The sequence below is a fragment of the Micromys minutus genome (assembly GCF_963924665.1).
Source record: "Micromys minutus genome assembly, chromosome: X".
Taxonomy (NCBI): domain Eukaryota; kingdom Metazoa; phylum Chordata; class Mammalia; order Rodentia; family Muridae; genus Micromys; species Micromys minutus.
The window spans coordinates 100,573,649-100,589,194 of record NC_137970.1 but is presented as its reverse complement, the minus strand read 5'-3'; the positions used below and the strand labels follow the sequence as shown (position 1 = coordinate 100,589,194).

Below are 15,546 nucleotides of genomic sequence, written 5' to 3'. Positions count from 1 at the left end.
TGCTGCCATGAAATATTCTCGACAGATAAATTAACATATTAAGTAACCTTTACTGAACATTTGTGGGGAAAGAACAAAGTGTATGCAAGGTCTTTGTCATGTATAATACATGACATATATTCCAAGTTTTAATAGAATCCTTATTCACATCTGAAACCCATGAGCAGGGTCTTTATTCTTCTTATGCTTTGACTGGCATTCTGGTCTTTGGGACTCCCAGCAGTACCATTCATTAATCTCTCCTTACAGCATTTTTCTCTACCCAACTTCTTTCAATGTTTTCAAATTCTTCCAATAAGCGGTCTCTAAAGGTATCTGAGGCACATCACCAGGTAATCACAGCATGACTATATTTCTGTTATACTTTTCATAGTGATAATAAATTCATGAGAAAAATAAGGACGGAAGGGTATACAGATGTGAACATTTTCAGGGGTTTCAGCCCATAAAGGCAGGGAGTGTGTGGTGGAGCAGAGTCTCTTCTTTATTATGGTCAGGAAGCAGAGATAGAAGTAATGCCTGCATTAGTGGATATCTGAGATGCAACCATCAAACGGGTCATGACCTCTAAGTGTGCTGGGCTTTTTCGTGTTGATTATAAATCAAGAAAACGTCCTGCAGATTTCTCCCTCTCCCTGTTTCATTTTATCTGGACCCCCAGCATATGGGATAGTTGTATGCACATTCAGGTCAGGCTTTTCTGTTTAATCCTCTCTGAAAACATCTTCAAAGGTAGTCAGAAGGCTGTCCTCTACCAATTTGTGAGCATCTCAGCTCCATCAAGTTGACAGTCAAGATTAACCATTACATGTAGATTTATGTGTTATGTATCTTCCAAGAAACATTTTACACGAAGGACAGGTAAAGAGAGGATATTTACTCTAAACATGGGGTATTTGTAGTTCTATAGATGATTCTGTTTGAGGGAGCTGTCTTGAAACAGGATTCTTAGGCAGAGAGGAAATTGGCTTGTTCCCTTTGACTATACGGGTTAGATATGGAACCAGTTTTTAGATATCATATGGTAACAAATAGCAGTGTTGCAGAAGGAAGGGTGTCGTTCAGAATTGAAATATTCAGGCTTAGAGGGTACCAAGTACTCTGATATTGGAGGGAATCAGATAGATGGTCAGGTTGCATGACTTATTAACAAGGATCTAGTATTGAGGAGTCCTGTATAAACTTGAATAATTTTAATGTTAACATTTCTTAATTCTGAGATTTTTATGAAGTGCTAATCTGTATAAGGAGTTTGTCAACACAAAATGCACACAACTTGTGTCTCCCATACTGCTCAAAATTTGTCACAGAGCTCCCTTTGCCAGAAATTATGTATAAACCTTTAATTCTTTTTTTTCTGAGCTGTATATAACTTAGCCTTAGCCATTGCTATTACTTTGAGTATGATCTGCCAAGTTGGCTTCTACTAAACATTATTTCAGAACCACAAAAATGTTTTGTGCCAGAAAAATAGATTTGGGGCATGCTGACATTGAATCTTGCCATAGAGACTTCCAATCTACATTAGAATGCTAACAGCTTTGAGAAGTTTGTTTGCCTCTTTGAGTTTCCCACACGTGTGAACACAGAATTCTTAAACCATTTCCCACAGCTTCCAACACAGCAGAACAGTTTTTCAATTTGTCGTTTTTTATTGTCTTCTGTCGCCGTTAATTGCTTTGGCATCTCTTTTCTGGCTCCCCTGTGTTATTTTTCCTTCTTCCAAATTCATTCCTAAATCAAGAGTGGGGAATCGGTGGAAGAGATAATTAGACTACAGAATTATAGAAGTTGTTTGACATTCCATGAACCATTCCCTTAACCTCAGAAAAATAGGAAGATAAACAGAGAAACTGAAGAGAACAAAATGCTTGTCCTTTCTTTCTTGCCTTTCTGAAGAAGGTTTTTTTTGTTTGGAGCAGTTAGTGACAGGTTCAAAGGAACCATGGTGAGAACTTCTTTTGTAGTCTATTTTGAATCATTTTGAAATATTCTATCTCTTTACATATAAGACTGAAAGTATTAGTATTTATCCCTGAAACATTCATATGAACCATGAATATGTATCTAAAGATATCTGAAGTCTCAGGCAACTATTACTTATTGAGAATAATAATAGCCAGAGGGTATAGCTTAATGATTCAAGAATCAGCTTTTTATAAGGAATCTATGTAGTTTCCCTAGAAACCAAGGATCAGATCTCATCAGGGTCAACTTAGCCCTTTTTATAATAGATAAATTGAATAACATGCTGTTTAATTTGTATGTGTATATATTATTGAATGAAACTATGATGAATATTTGGTATGCATATTAAACTTATTACCATTACTTTGGCAAGTAATCAAAATTACAGGCTTATTGTTATTAGCTTATCTAACCTTGTGTAATTATGAATGTTCAAGAAACTTGAACACTCTGGTGTTATATAAGATTGTTTTTGTTTTTAACTGGAAAGCACAAATTTGTTAATGTGTAATATCTGTCTGGCTAGTCTCTCTTGTTTGTATTTTTGGGGGGTGGGGACTTGAAATAAAGAGTAAAAAAATTTTTGGTTAGTTGATAATATATTCAATTTCAACATTCCCTACGTTGTGCGGCAGTTTCCTAGGTCTTACTTAGAAAGACAAAACTGTTTTAGAAGTGTTTTTTTGCTATTTCTTACAAATTTATAAATTTTGTCAAGACCTAAATGATCATTTTAGAAAAGTTTGGAGTATAGAAATGAGTTGCTCTGGCAAAAGGGTCTTTAGAACTTTGGTGTAAATGCATCCTCTACAGAACAGACAGACACAATTGTTAAAGAAAAAGCACCACTGGTCCTACTTTCAGAGCTAGCTACTAGTTAGTGTTTGTTCAGCTACTTTCAGGGTCTGCATCTTTATTACCAAGTATCAAAAATTTGCTTCAAGAGCTATTTCAGTAGTTTTCCCTGCTTTCAGTATTCTAAGTACTTTTTTTTGAAATATTTCTTGTATCTCCTTATTACACTAAGTGTCTAAGAACGGGATTGTTAAGTCACAGGATATAAATTTTTAGAAATATTTGTTATTTCTAATTAAATTCCTTGAAGGGCAGTGTATTAGTTTGCTGCTCAATGCTGTAACAAATGACCACAGACTTAATGTGGTAGGTAACACTTTTTTGTTGTCTTGTTCTGGATATTGGACTCCAAGATTAATGTGCCAACATGGGTAATCTATTGGGTAGATGGCCACCTTTGCACATGACAAGAAGGTGATGGGAACGTTAGTAACCTACCGTGAGTCATTTAACCTTAAGTAATTCTGTAAATTATGCTTCTCTAAATATAGTCAGAAGGTGGCACTGGATCTTCTAAATATGGTGGTTAGCACTTTAACTGTTTAATTTTGGGGAGAATGTTCAGTTGACAACAAGTGACATTGTTATTCAACATCAAGGAATGAAAGTTCTCATTTACATCTTACTGTAACCAAGTACACACACTGAACTCACATGTGTTCAAAGCATGTACACATCACTACTAATGTGATAGAAATTACTTTGTTTTGTTTCCCATTTCTTTGAGCCTTGGTTTCAGAAAACAAATTGTGTTTGTATGTGTGTGTTTGTGTGCACATGTATATTGCTAGACAAGTTACACAAGCGCTCTCCCACTGAACTACATCCTCAGCTCTTGAAACTTAGAAAAAAAAATTCTTGTACCGTGGCGAGATGACGCAGTGTTAGAGCAGTTCTATATGCGGTGCACAGACATGCATGCAGGAAAAAACTCATAGGGACAAAGTAAAAACAAATTCTTAAAAATTCTTTGAAACTTTGCAGAGTTCTTATACTTTGGTCATTTTCCTTTTTCTTGAGTTTGTTCTTAATTGCTAGAAAAATAATTTTTGATTTGAGTGTATAACTGTTTTGTGTTTTGTCAGACGTTTCTTCTTATACAGAAAAGGAATCATATACTTAAACATCATTTATCCTTTGGTATTAATTCATTATTTACATTTAGACACAGCAAAGTGTACAGGGTTAATAATAAATGAGTTTCCATATTAATGAATCATATCTTTAATGCTCACCATACATTCATAAAGTGTGTTTATAGTTTGGATGCATTGATTGCTGGCAGTAAAATATAGTAGTGGCAAGGTTAATGCAAAAATCTTTTCAGATATTATTTACTCTGAATTAGCAAGTTCATTCCAAATTCCCAGAACTTAAATCCAATAAGAGGTATACAGAAACTTCTGTTGGCTAAGTAGCTTTGGGAACAGCTGTATCTTATATCCCCTTCTTAGTGGTTCATAGTGATCCTCAGGGACGAAAAGCCTCCATAAAGCCCTGTAATAAACAAATCTGTTTTAGAAAACCACAACCAATCAAAATGTGGAGCTGCAGAGCTCAGTCCCAATGGATAAAAACTTGAGTAGCTACAATGTAATAATATTGCAGTGTGAAAATTCATATTAGTATAGTCAACAGAACTTGTTGAGATCTCATTTGTATAGGCACTGTGTGTGTATTTTCATTAGACATATGGAAACCATTATTTCCACAAGTTGTACTACCTCTGGCTACATACATTCTTCTACTCTCCTTAGCATCCCACAACCATTGTTCTGTTCTGTTCTCTAATTCTATCCTTTAATGGTGTTATATAGCCAGGCATAGTGGACCATACCTGTTATCATTGCATCTGGGAGGCTGAAGCAGGAGGATTGCTGTACATTTAAAGCCAGCCTGACCACATAGTGAGTTCTAGTTTAGCATGGACTAGAGAATGACACCATGCCTCAAATCATTTTATATAAATGAAAGCATACCAGACATAATCTTTGTGACTGGATTTGTCCCTTTCATTTTATTGTTGGGTAGTGTCCCATGGCAAAACATACCAGCTTGTTTAACTTGTTATCCATCAAATGACCTTTAGCCCACCTCTGCAATACTGGAACCTATTATTACCCTATATGAATGGTTTCTAAAGAATAGTGGTTTGATGGGGGGGGGGGCTGGAGAAAAAATACAAACTTTGGAGAGTCTCTTCTAAAGAAATGATACAGTTAAAGAAGTATCTTATCTTAAAAGGATATGCTTTAGAAATTAAGTTCTTTATTATTTCCTTTAGGAATTTCAGAGACGTTGTAATACTTTGATTTCACTGATTGAAAAAGAAAATATGGAAATTGAGGAAAGAGAGAGAGCAGAAAAGAAGAAACGGGCAACTAAAACTCCAATGGTAAAATTTTCAGCATTTTCCTAACTTTTAGGTAGATCTCATTTTTTTTTTACATAATTACAAATGTTTATACTATGTTTAATGCTGGGTTTTATGAAGTGCTAATTTGTTTTAGGAAGAAGAATAATCACAACATAAGTGTACTTCTTTTTTGTTTGAAGAACATGTGTTTAGAAATTTCCCTGTTACAATACTCAGTATTTAATAAATTCCTTACAAATTTGAACAGAGGCATAATGAGATCCTCTGAATTGAGACTAGGTCGCCGCGGGGGCAGCAGAAGGTTAGAGTAGGGATGGAATGGTGTGAAGACTGAAACCTAGAGTTCTGAGTTGATCAAATAAGTTGTTTGATCTTTGTGGTACTGTGTATACAAATGGGAACCCTGAGCAGACAAGATAGCCTGTTTTGGCAATAAGTTAACTGCTGGATGAACATGTGATTTTAATTCTGTTGGGTTGCTGTGTATATCTATGATTCAAAATATTCTGTTTTGAGTGTGTTGTTGTCCACCATATTTCATCAAATCTAAGATGCTTTGTGCTGTAAGACACAATATTTTTTGTGCCACTAAGAGATATGGTGCCAAGTATCATCTGTTATCAGTTGTAAGATACATCCTGATGTCAGAGATGCTAATGGGGAAAAGAAATATGCATCATAGAAGATATGAAATATGGTGTGTTAACATTTATCTTAACGTTATCAAATAACACTCATAAATAAAAAAAATCCCAGAAACTTTAAATATTAAGTAGTTCTTTAAGATAAAAGTACATTTATAAGCCATGTGTAAGTAGATACTTGATGACTATTTTTGATGGATATTTTATGTCTTTTCATAAAAGAAACACCTTTAAAAGTTATTTTACATTGGGTTATATAGTTTGTCGGGTATATAGAGCATTAACTGTGAGTCTCACATTGAAGTGAATATTCATGTTAAATTTTTTAATGCATTTACATCCTAGATTTAACATTGTTGGGCCATTTAAAAGTGTGCATATTGGAGCAGAACATTAAATCTGTTTCCATTTTAGTCACAGAAAAGAAAAGCAGAGTCAGCTACTGAGAGCTCTGGAAAGAAGGATGTCAAGAAGGTGAAATCCTAAAGCCTAGAAATAAAGTTTTAAATGGGAAACTGCTATTTTCTTGTTCCCATCTTCAAATGCTAATTACCAGTTCCAGTGTATTGATGGTACTCTAAGGAAAAAAAAAAGAAATACTCTTTGGTTTTGATTTCTTGCATATTTTATATATTTTACAATGCTTTCTACTTGAAATGTGTAGCTTTCTATTTTATGCATTCTAGTATTTTGTGTACTGTATTTTGTGCATTTCATGTCTTCATCAAATTCCTCTCAGTCCTTGTTTTTTTGAAGCTTGTGCTGAGGTTTTAGCTTTTCTATGTTTTATATGCCGCTGCTTTGAAAGAGAACCTAGATTCTATAGCTGTATTATTGTTGTTTCAGACTTTAAATTTATATGGCTGTGGAAAAATGAATTAAAATGATTTGAGGAGAAAGACTTTTTCACTTCTTTGTTGCTTTCTTTCCTATTGTGTCTGGGCTTGTGTGTGTTACTGCCTACTGTGATTAGCATAATAATTATTTCTTTGAGGTCACCTGAATACTTTTTCCTAAAGAAATAAAGGGTGAGGAAAGAAAAATATTAAAAAAATACCTTAATATTTGATACTGTGCTTGCTGTCAGTATGAGTTACATTTAAATTATTCTCTAACTATTCAAGTGGGAAAATATAATAAAGAACTGTCTATAAGAAATGTAATTATTTCCTGTTTTTTTGTACAGTACAAAGCAATTGTGTTTATTGAATTGTATTGCCCACTGTTGTGTATTTTGGGTTAGAGGTAAAACTTTGCTTGCTGATTGGTGCATGATTGTTTGTCCCATAGAGCCAATACAGAGGATTCTAGGTGCAACATACAGATCTAGTTACAACTAAATTATAAGGTGATGACGTAAGTGCTGTGCACTGCAGAAGATGGGGAGCTGTTTTCATTAGGGATACATTCATGTTCATGTAGCAAGCTCAGAGCATCAGTGGTTTTGAACAGCGAAAATTTGTTTCTTGCTCACACTAAAAATCTCACTCAGATCAGAAGAATCGGATGGGAAGGAATGTGCGCCACACAGTCACTCAAGTGTCTACGCTGAACTGAAGTTCTGCTGTCTTATAGTTTATCTGCCTGGGCACAAAGCCTTTTCATCTGTCCCTGTAGGAGAAGGATAAGAGACTGGAGAGTTTCATATGGGCTCTTTACTGCTTCAGCCCAGAAGTGACACATGGTCACACCTGCTTAGATTACATTGTCCTCAGCTAGCCACGTGACCCTGTGTATTTCCATGAGAAAAAGCAAATGTAGAGGAACAAATGGAAACGGCCACATTACTCTTTCACTAACTTGTGCTATGACCCACAAACTGCAATCCAGAGCAATTAAGCTTCACATCACATTTTGGGATTTTTTCACTCAAATGAGTTGAGGAACTCCCCTCAGTCATCGGAGCTGGGAAAAATGATATCTGGAAGTGATGCCTCCAAGTTCTTTGTATTAGAGAAACCTTTGTTTGTTTGTTTGTTTTCTTGGAGGGTGAAGATGAAGGGTGGGAACATGGGCCGTTGGAAATGTCTTTCTCTCTTATTCTTTCTCTCTTAACCCAAAGTGGTTAGTGTATAAGCTGTGTGTGTCTTCCGTAAGGAAGAGCGTGAGCAGGTAAGTTCTTCAAGCTTTATCACGAGGCTATTTTCTTGGTACAGAGCATGAGTTGTGCCATCCAGCTCTCAAAGATTGTCAATGAATTCTTGAGACGTCACCCTTAGAAACTTTCGAAATGGTTTTATGCAAGAGTCACAAACCACACACCGTACACAAGAAAGCATGCCCTTTGTATTTAAAGATAGGCTACTGCGTCACTGAACCAAACCTTTTAAGAAGACCACCTATACAGGATCATCAGATGTTAGCACAATCTAAATAATGTCACGCTGAGGGCACTGAGACCCCTTTTAGTTGTTAAATTTACAGAGAAATTAAACTGGCATCGAAGATTTTAAAATTCCAGCAGGAAAAAAAAAAAACATTTCAAACTAGAGGTCTAGACTTATGAAAACATATTCCTAGAGGTGGCTTCCATGTTCCAGCGAGAGATGCAGAGACAGTTTGCATATCAGCTGCTTGAAGGGCATGAGAAGCAGAACAGAAAGCCACATATAGGCATGGAATTTTCTAAGAGCACAATGCCCCTGCACTCGGTTCTCTAGCAACAGACTCTGATTGATTGCCAGCACAATTCTTTGTTTGGAAAGTGTGCAGGGGGTAAGGGGGGTTGAGAAACATGGGCCCCTAGGAGTATCCTCTACTCAAAGAATCTATCCCGAAGACAAGGGCTGATGAGGTCCCTAGCAAGGTTCCTGTAGGGTCCCTTGTAAAGTAGTCATCTTAAACTCTGCCTCTAATTGCCTTACACACACACACACACACACACACACACACACACACACACACACACACACACACGATGGTGCTCAGACCTTGATTTCTCATCATCACTCTTTGGATCTCCTTGGTGCACAGTCTGACTCTATAGTTTTTTTTTTTTTTCCCTATGAAAAACATGTTCACAATGTTTACACTTTGAGGCCCTTTGTGTTTGACAGTTTATTGGATAAAATATTGGCTGCTACATTGCTTGCTATGATCTTTTGGTTTGAAAAAAAAATTAACAAAACGCTCCACTTAACTGGTAGATTTACCCACTATTGCTGAAATAAAATGGCATTTCCCCAAGTTTTGTCAAAGGTTTGTCCTTGTGGCTTGTTACTCCTATTAGCAGTACTTAGGCTTCTCTGCCTGGCTTCCAGGCCTATGATTAATACCGAAGTCTACATTACTTTCTCTCCAGGTGTTTTTTACCAGCTCCTGAGAACCTCAAATCTGCTACCAGATTACTGTTTTCTTGTATCATTTATCACTTTGCTATTCTTCACAGTGTTTCCTCAGGTCAGCCTTCTGTTTTGCTCATTCGATTCCCCTCGATTTTTACTGGGGTTACTTACGTAGCTCAGGCTTGCCTGCAACGTATGGCTCTACTTATTCTGGAGAGTTGGATCTGGGCTCAGTTCTTAATACATGCACTGGGATCTGAATTGTTCTTAGGTTCTGCTTCTGAGGAAAGTCATAATAAGATATCTTGCAAAGAGAGCACTTCCTTGCTCTTTAGTGAATTCATGAAAAGCTGGAAGATGTGTAAGGATAAGTAAAGTAATGACCAGATAATGAATCACAGATCTGTCCTTATAATCACTGCACTCCGAGAAGAGTTCATAGACAGTGCAGCATTGGGACAGGTACTTTCTCATAGCTCATATCATCAATGGCTGTAATATTGGAAATTATTCAGTACAGATTACAAGATACCCAAAGGGTTTGGTAAGGCCAAAGCTGGTGTCCAGGCTACTGTCCCAAAGTGTTCTTTGTGCTGGCTAGCTGGCACCCACTTCCAATACCAGTGGCTTGTTGGACCAGGACTTAGACTATTTTTGAGGTAATTTTGAGCAAAAACACTTTATTTATTATTAATTTTTTGACAATTTTTATAGAAGAAACAGTAGATAATTTCCTATCTTGAACTCCGCTTGTGTCCTTGTAGTCCACAGAACAGAAATTTGGTGAGACGATCAATTGCGAATGGTTCACATCTAGTTCTTATGAACAACATGTCTGGTCTAATTATTAATAATCATTGATATTATGTTTATTTTATTTATTTATGTATTTTAATATTTTACACCCCATTTATTTTAATATTTTACACCCCAGTTGCTGGACCCCTGTCCCTCCCTCACAGAGTTTCTTCTTCCATTGCCCCTCCCCTTCTCTGAGAGGGGGGGCACCCTGAGTATCCCACTACTCTGATGCATCAAGTCTCTGCAGGGTTAGGTGTATCAGCCCTGTTGGGGAATTAATTCCACAGATAAACTTTATGGATAGCCCCATTCCAGTTGTTTGGGGACTACATGGAGACTGAGCTACACGTCTGCTACATATGTGCCGGGGTCCTCTGTGTAGCCTATGAATGCCCTTTTGTTGGTGGTGGCTCAGTCTCTGAAAGCCCAAAGGCTCCAGGTTAGTTGACTCTGTTGGTCTCCCTGTGCAGTTCCCATCCCCGTCAGGGCCTTCAATCTTTCCCCCAACTCTTCCATAAGAGATCCCAAGCTCCGTCTGACATCCAGCTGTGGGTATCTGCATCTGTCCAAGTCAGCTGCTGGGTGGAGTATCTCAGAGGACACTTACACTAGGCCCCTGTCTGCAAACATAACAGAGTATTGTTCTTCTCCTTTGCTCCGCCCTCACGCACACTAAGCCTGATTCGGCTTCTCGCCCTGTCGTCTCACAAGACTTTCAGAACCAAGTGATTCCTGGCCAAGAAACAAAAGCAAATTCGCCCTATTCTTCAGTGGATTCAGATGAAAACTGGTAACACAATCAGGTACAACTCTAAGAGAAGACACTGGAGAAAAACGAAGCTGGGTCTGTGAGGATTCACATAATGACAAGACTGAGGGTTTATACTGAATTGTGGCCATCGGTTAGTCCTACCAGATGGATTTCAACATTTTTAACGTGGAGATTTGTTTGTATAGTAATATGATTTAGAAGATTTCAAAAAACAAACAAACAAACAAAAAACAAACCAACCCTCCCCCAAACCCCAAAAGAATAACAGCGTATCAGTAATAGTGTCAGAGATTGGTGCTTGCCCATGGGGTGGGTCTCAAATTGGGCTGGTTATTGGTTGGACTTGGCCTTCTTTTTTTTTTTTTTTATTTCCATGCTCTCCTGAACTTTAAATTTTATGCCTAGAAATCAATGTTATTCTGAAGGATTTGCCTAAATTAGCATCTTTTTTATTATTTCCAATATTCTTTGCATGGTCTGTATTTTTGCTAGTTTATTTATAATTTGTTACGAACTATGATTTGTATTTTAATGTCTCTGTCCATATGGGGTTTATGTTGGAGTCCAGTGTACTTGTGTTGGCGCTTGCCTTTTTAAAAGTGTATTTATTTATTTATTTTATTGTGGCATGGTGTATAAGCTCTATAGAATAATTGGGACACTTGATTTATTTTCAGTCATTGGTCTAGTGAATCAATCATTTGCCTTTTTGTTGGGAAAATTATCTAGGCTACTTTAGTCAGATCCAACCTAAACTTTTAAATTAGCCTTAAACCTTGCTTTCCATATTTCCTGTAAGACTGGCGGCCTTATGCACCTTTGATATTTCCACTGTTATATAAATGTTAGAATTTAATAATATGCTAGACTAGTGAATAGTGTGGGCTACTTTTAAGGGTCTCTGCACAGCTCTACTATGTTAATAGTAAGCACTAATCATATCTAGCTCTTTAACTCACATCATAAATACAGTTTTGAGTTAATGTTTCTTCAGGAGACAAAGCCTGTTTGACATATCCAAAACAGAACAATGCCTTTCTATAAGGCCCAGCTTGACTAGATTATTTGGTATCTTATTAATCACCATCAATGACACTGGTACCCTGGTTTGCCCTCTTACAAAATAAACTGAAATTTCCCAAGTGCTGTTTTAACGTGCTGACTGTTTAGTTTTGTGTTGGCAATCAGACTTGCCAGAATATAACCACTGGTCTTTCTTTTACTAAGATTTCCACAGTATTCTACCCACTGCTTCCCAGCATGCATTATCTGCATTGTTTATAATTAAGTAGATGGCTTCCATTAATTCCAATTAAGTTTGAGATTTGAATATGTCATTGTGGGTATATCAAGTCATTTGTGGTTTCTAAGATCCCAACCTTTCTTCTTTTTCTCCATTTCCTAATTCTTTCCTTTTTTGTCTCTTATAACTTATAAAGCTAAAACATCCTCTAGACAAGCATATTTGTTCATTTAATATATCTTGTAGCTAATACTTGGTAATCAAGGGTCTTTAAGTGTGTCTAGACAACCCAGTTCTTAGAGAATAGGCATTCTGGTTGCTAGCCATCATTTACTATCTTTCTTGCTTTTGCTCTTGTTTATTCTTTCATTAAGTTTCATTCTCCATCTCAATCCATGAAAAGTGCTCAGTCTATTTTGTTAGTGAACTCTCTGTTGCTGTATTCAGTGGTTGCACTTAGACTCTGAAATTTACAAGCATAACTGGACACTTGGCTGAGATTCTTGGCTAAAAAGCAGTTATAAGGAGTCTGTTGTCAATGGTTAGCCCTTGCCGTTCTTTAGTAGTTCTTTCTTTATCTGCTCTTAAGATATATGTAGGTTAAGGTTTAAACAACATCCAACTTAAAACCAATATGATAATATTTTCTGGGGAAAGGACTTAGGAGACTAACTGTGACTCCATATGATTTTATTGCACTGTCAGTTTTTTCATATCTATGAGTGTAATTTCAAAGAGCAATCTGATTTGGCCATGTGGTTGACTACCAGAGTCCATGTGTGGATCACATGTATGAGATGCTGTTATTTTATTTATATGAAAGAGGCTTAGCTCATGTGGAACCTTGTTGCTCTTGCAGGTTCAAATCATGGTCAAGCCAATCTTAGCTTCTCAACTGTCATGTTTTCACAAAAACCGACACCTGTCAGGTACACACAGGATTACATCCCAGTTTTCCACCAACAGTGATTTAAGTATGAGGGCTGTCTAGTCTTTGTAACCTTATTTTCCAAAATCAACGCCAAGGGCAAATTGTTGCTCTTGCATTCTTAGACCAAGTATGTGTTAGAAATGGAGATGAGCTCCAGATGCTATTAAGGGATAAATCATGGTGATAACCAGCCCAGAGAATATTTGAGTCCTGCATTATCCCTAACATTCATTTTTATTCCACAAAGGATACATGTGCCCAAAGGGTGACATATGAAGCACATATATTTTATTAAGTAGTATCTTAGCCCCAAACTTTAGTTCAGCACTCTACTGATCTAGTTTTGATCATTAAGGGGCTTAGGATGATAGCTTGAAACTCAAAACTGATAAAAAGGTGAGTATTCCCTTAAGACAAAAAGCAGCTCTCTAAATTTGCTGTTACAGCAAGAAAAATAATCATAGCTACCAGACCAGAATGGAGACTTTGTATCTATGTGGTATTGCTTATATATTTTCAGTGCTCCACACACTAGAAATTGTTTTTTAGTGGCCAAGGATATTGCCAGTCATTTCAGTACTCTTATGCTCCTTAGAAGGTAGCTGGAGAGTGGACCAGAGATGATCTTCTTCCTTTGCAAATCAATCTGGTCAGCAAGCTTAGACTGCTCAGATTCTGTAGCGGGGTCAGTTTCTACAGCTCATGGTTGATTATACACTCTTGTGTGGCTGGAGCATTGAGTAAAATAGAAAGTATCACAGGAAGCATGTTCATACATAAGGAGCCAGGGCTTTGCACATGTTCAGTAAGGGCTCTACCGCTGAATTACACCTCCAGCCTCAAAACCCTCAATTTGTGATGAGAACCTTATTCTCTACATGAGATTTCTTACTACATGTGTGTGTGTGTGTGTGTGTGTGTATGTGTGTTATGTATTGATGAGCCTTTCATTGAGCCCAAGTCCTTGAAAATAATGTTTTACTGAATACCAATTCCAGTATTTTGAGCATTTTGAGAGATGGTAACTGCTGCTACTCACTATAGCAGCAGAAAACTCATTTATTTTATAAGCTACAACAAACACACACCTGCTGCAATCAGAATATGCCTGGGCTTTGAAATAGATTCTTCTGTTGTTTTTATTTTCCAAAAATCAATCTAAATTATATACATGTAATTTGCATGACCTAATTTCCCCTGTGGTCATCTTCCACAGTGCTAGGTAAGTTCTGTGACATGACAAGCCGGACTGTGTATGCCTCATGGAGCTGTCACCTGGGGTTGTTGCAGGAGATTTGGATTCACTATACTGAAGGCAAACATCGTGAGCCGTATTCGGAATTGTTAACCTGAGCCTTTGATAACTGTGTTTGCTTTGGCTTTACTTTAGTTAGAGTATCAGATTTTGTTGCATAGCAGATCATCCTAAAATGTAGTGCCTCAAAACAATATTTAACTTGTAATTTTGTTAAGCTGGCAGGTTGGGTTAAACACAGTATGTCCTGCATTCAGTTACCTAACTTTTTAATAATACATCCAAAGAAATACTTATGGGTTGAAAGGGGGTATTAAATGCAACTCTGAGGAAAGTTGAATTGTTATAACGCAAGTGTATTCTGAGTGGAAGAAAGTGTAAAATGTAAAACCAAAATGCTTCTGTAGCCTAATGGCAGGGTCAAACTAATTTATCTTATTTTGTCTGAGAAGGCCCCAGGGTTCAGGCTAGCCTTCTGGTAATCCGTTCTGATGCATGCAGCTTCAACTGGTATCCAAGGTGTCTGCTTCAGAATAAGCTTTCCTACCTCCCTCTGTCTGCTATCCAAGCCTTCAAGGTCTGTGATCCCTTGATTGCCATTTCATTGTTGTTACTGCTGTGGCTTTAGTGTCACCTGTTATGACTAAATCGATGAGTCCAGGGGCAAAACATCCCTCTCATCTCACCGGCCCCCAAGTGAGATCCTTACTGAGGCCACCATTAAGTACAGGTGCTGTGGTAAAACCTATTCTAGAAGTTAAACGCTTCCGCTCTTTAGAATGAGAAACATCTAAGGAAGTGCTCAACATCCTTAGCCATCAGGGAAATGCAAATCAAAACAACCCTGAGATTCCACCTCACACCAGTCAGATTGGCCAAGATCCAAAACTCAGATGACAATAGATGCTGGCGAGGATGTGGAGAAAGAGGAACACTTCTTCACTGCTGGTGGGGTTGTAAACTGATACAACCACTCTGGAAATCAGTCTGGCGGTTCCTCAGAAAAATGAACATAGTACTACCTGACGATCCAGCTATTCCGCTTCTGGGCATATACCCCAGAGACACTCCAATATACAACAAAGATACATGCAACACAATGTTCATTGCAGCTCTATTTATAATAGCCAGAAGCTGGAAAGAACCCAGATGTCCTTCAGGAGATGAATGGATACAAAAATTGTGGTACATTTACACAATGGAGTACTTCTCAGCTATCACAAACAATGGCCTAACAAAATTCTCAAGAAAATGAATGCATCTAGAGAATATCATCCTGAGTGAAATAACCTAGTCACAAAAGAACAGACATAATATGCAGTCACTGACAATGGGATACTAACCCCAGGAACCTCTGAACACCCCAGAAATAACCCACAGACTGTGTGAAGATCAAGAAAAAAAAAGAAAAAAAAG

At 37.3% G+C, this 15,546-nt stretch overlaps 1 protein-coding gene and 1 pseudogene across 3 annotated transcripts in view; both read left to right on the top strand.

The window, feature by feature from the left end:
* Positions 1-6,330, top strand: part of SMARCA1 (SNF2 related chromatin remodeling ATPase 1) — a gene marked incomplete at both ends in the record, with an annotated part of 74,714 nt that extends 68,384 nt beyond the window's left edge. For both annotated transcript variants that reach the window (XM_080909673.1, XM_080909672.1), the window contains 2 exons: positions 5,108-5,218; positions 6,259-6,330. In XM_080909673.1, coding sequence (XP_080765799.1) covers positions 5,108-5,218; positions 6,259-6,330 — 183 coding nt within the window. The remainder of the gene's footprint in view (positions 1-5,107; positions 5,219-6,258) is intronic.
* Positions 6,331-7,195: 865 nt separating this feature from the next.
* On the top strand, positions 7,196-10,781 carry LOC308415156 (large ribosomal subunit protein eL39-like; annotated as a pseudogene). Its single transcript has 2 exons — positions 7,196-7,200; positions 10,607-10,781. The product of its transcript is annotated as a large ribosomal subunit protein eL39-like (transcript).
* Positions 10,782-15,546: the final 4,765 nt, after the last annotated feature.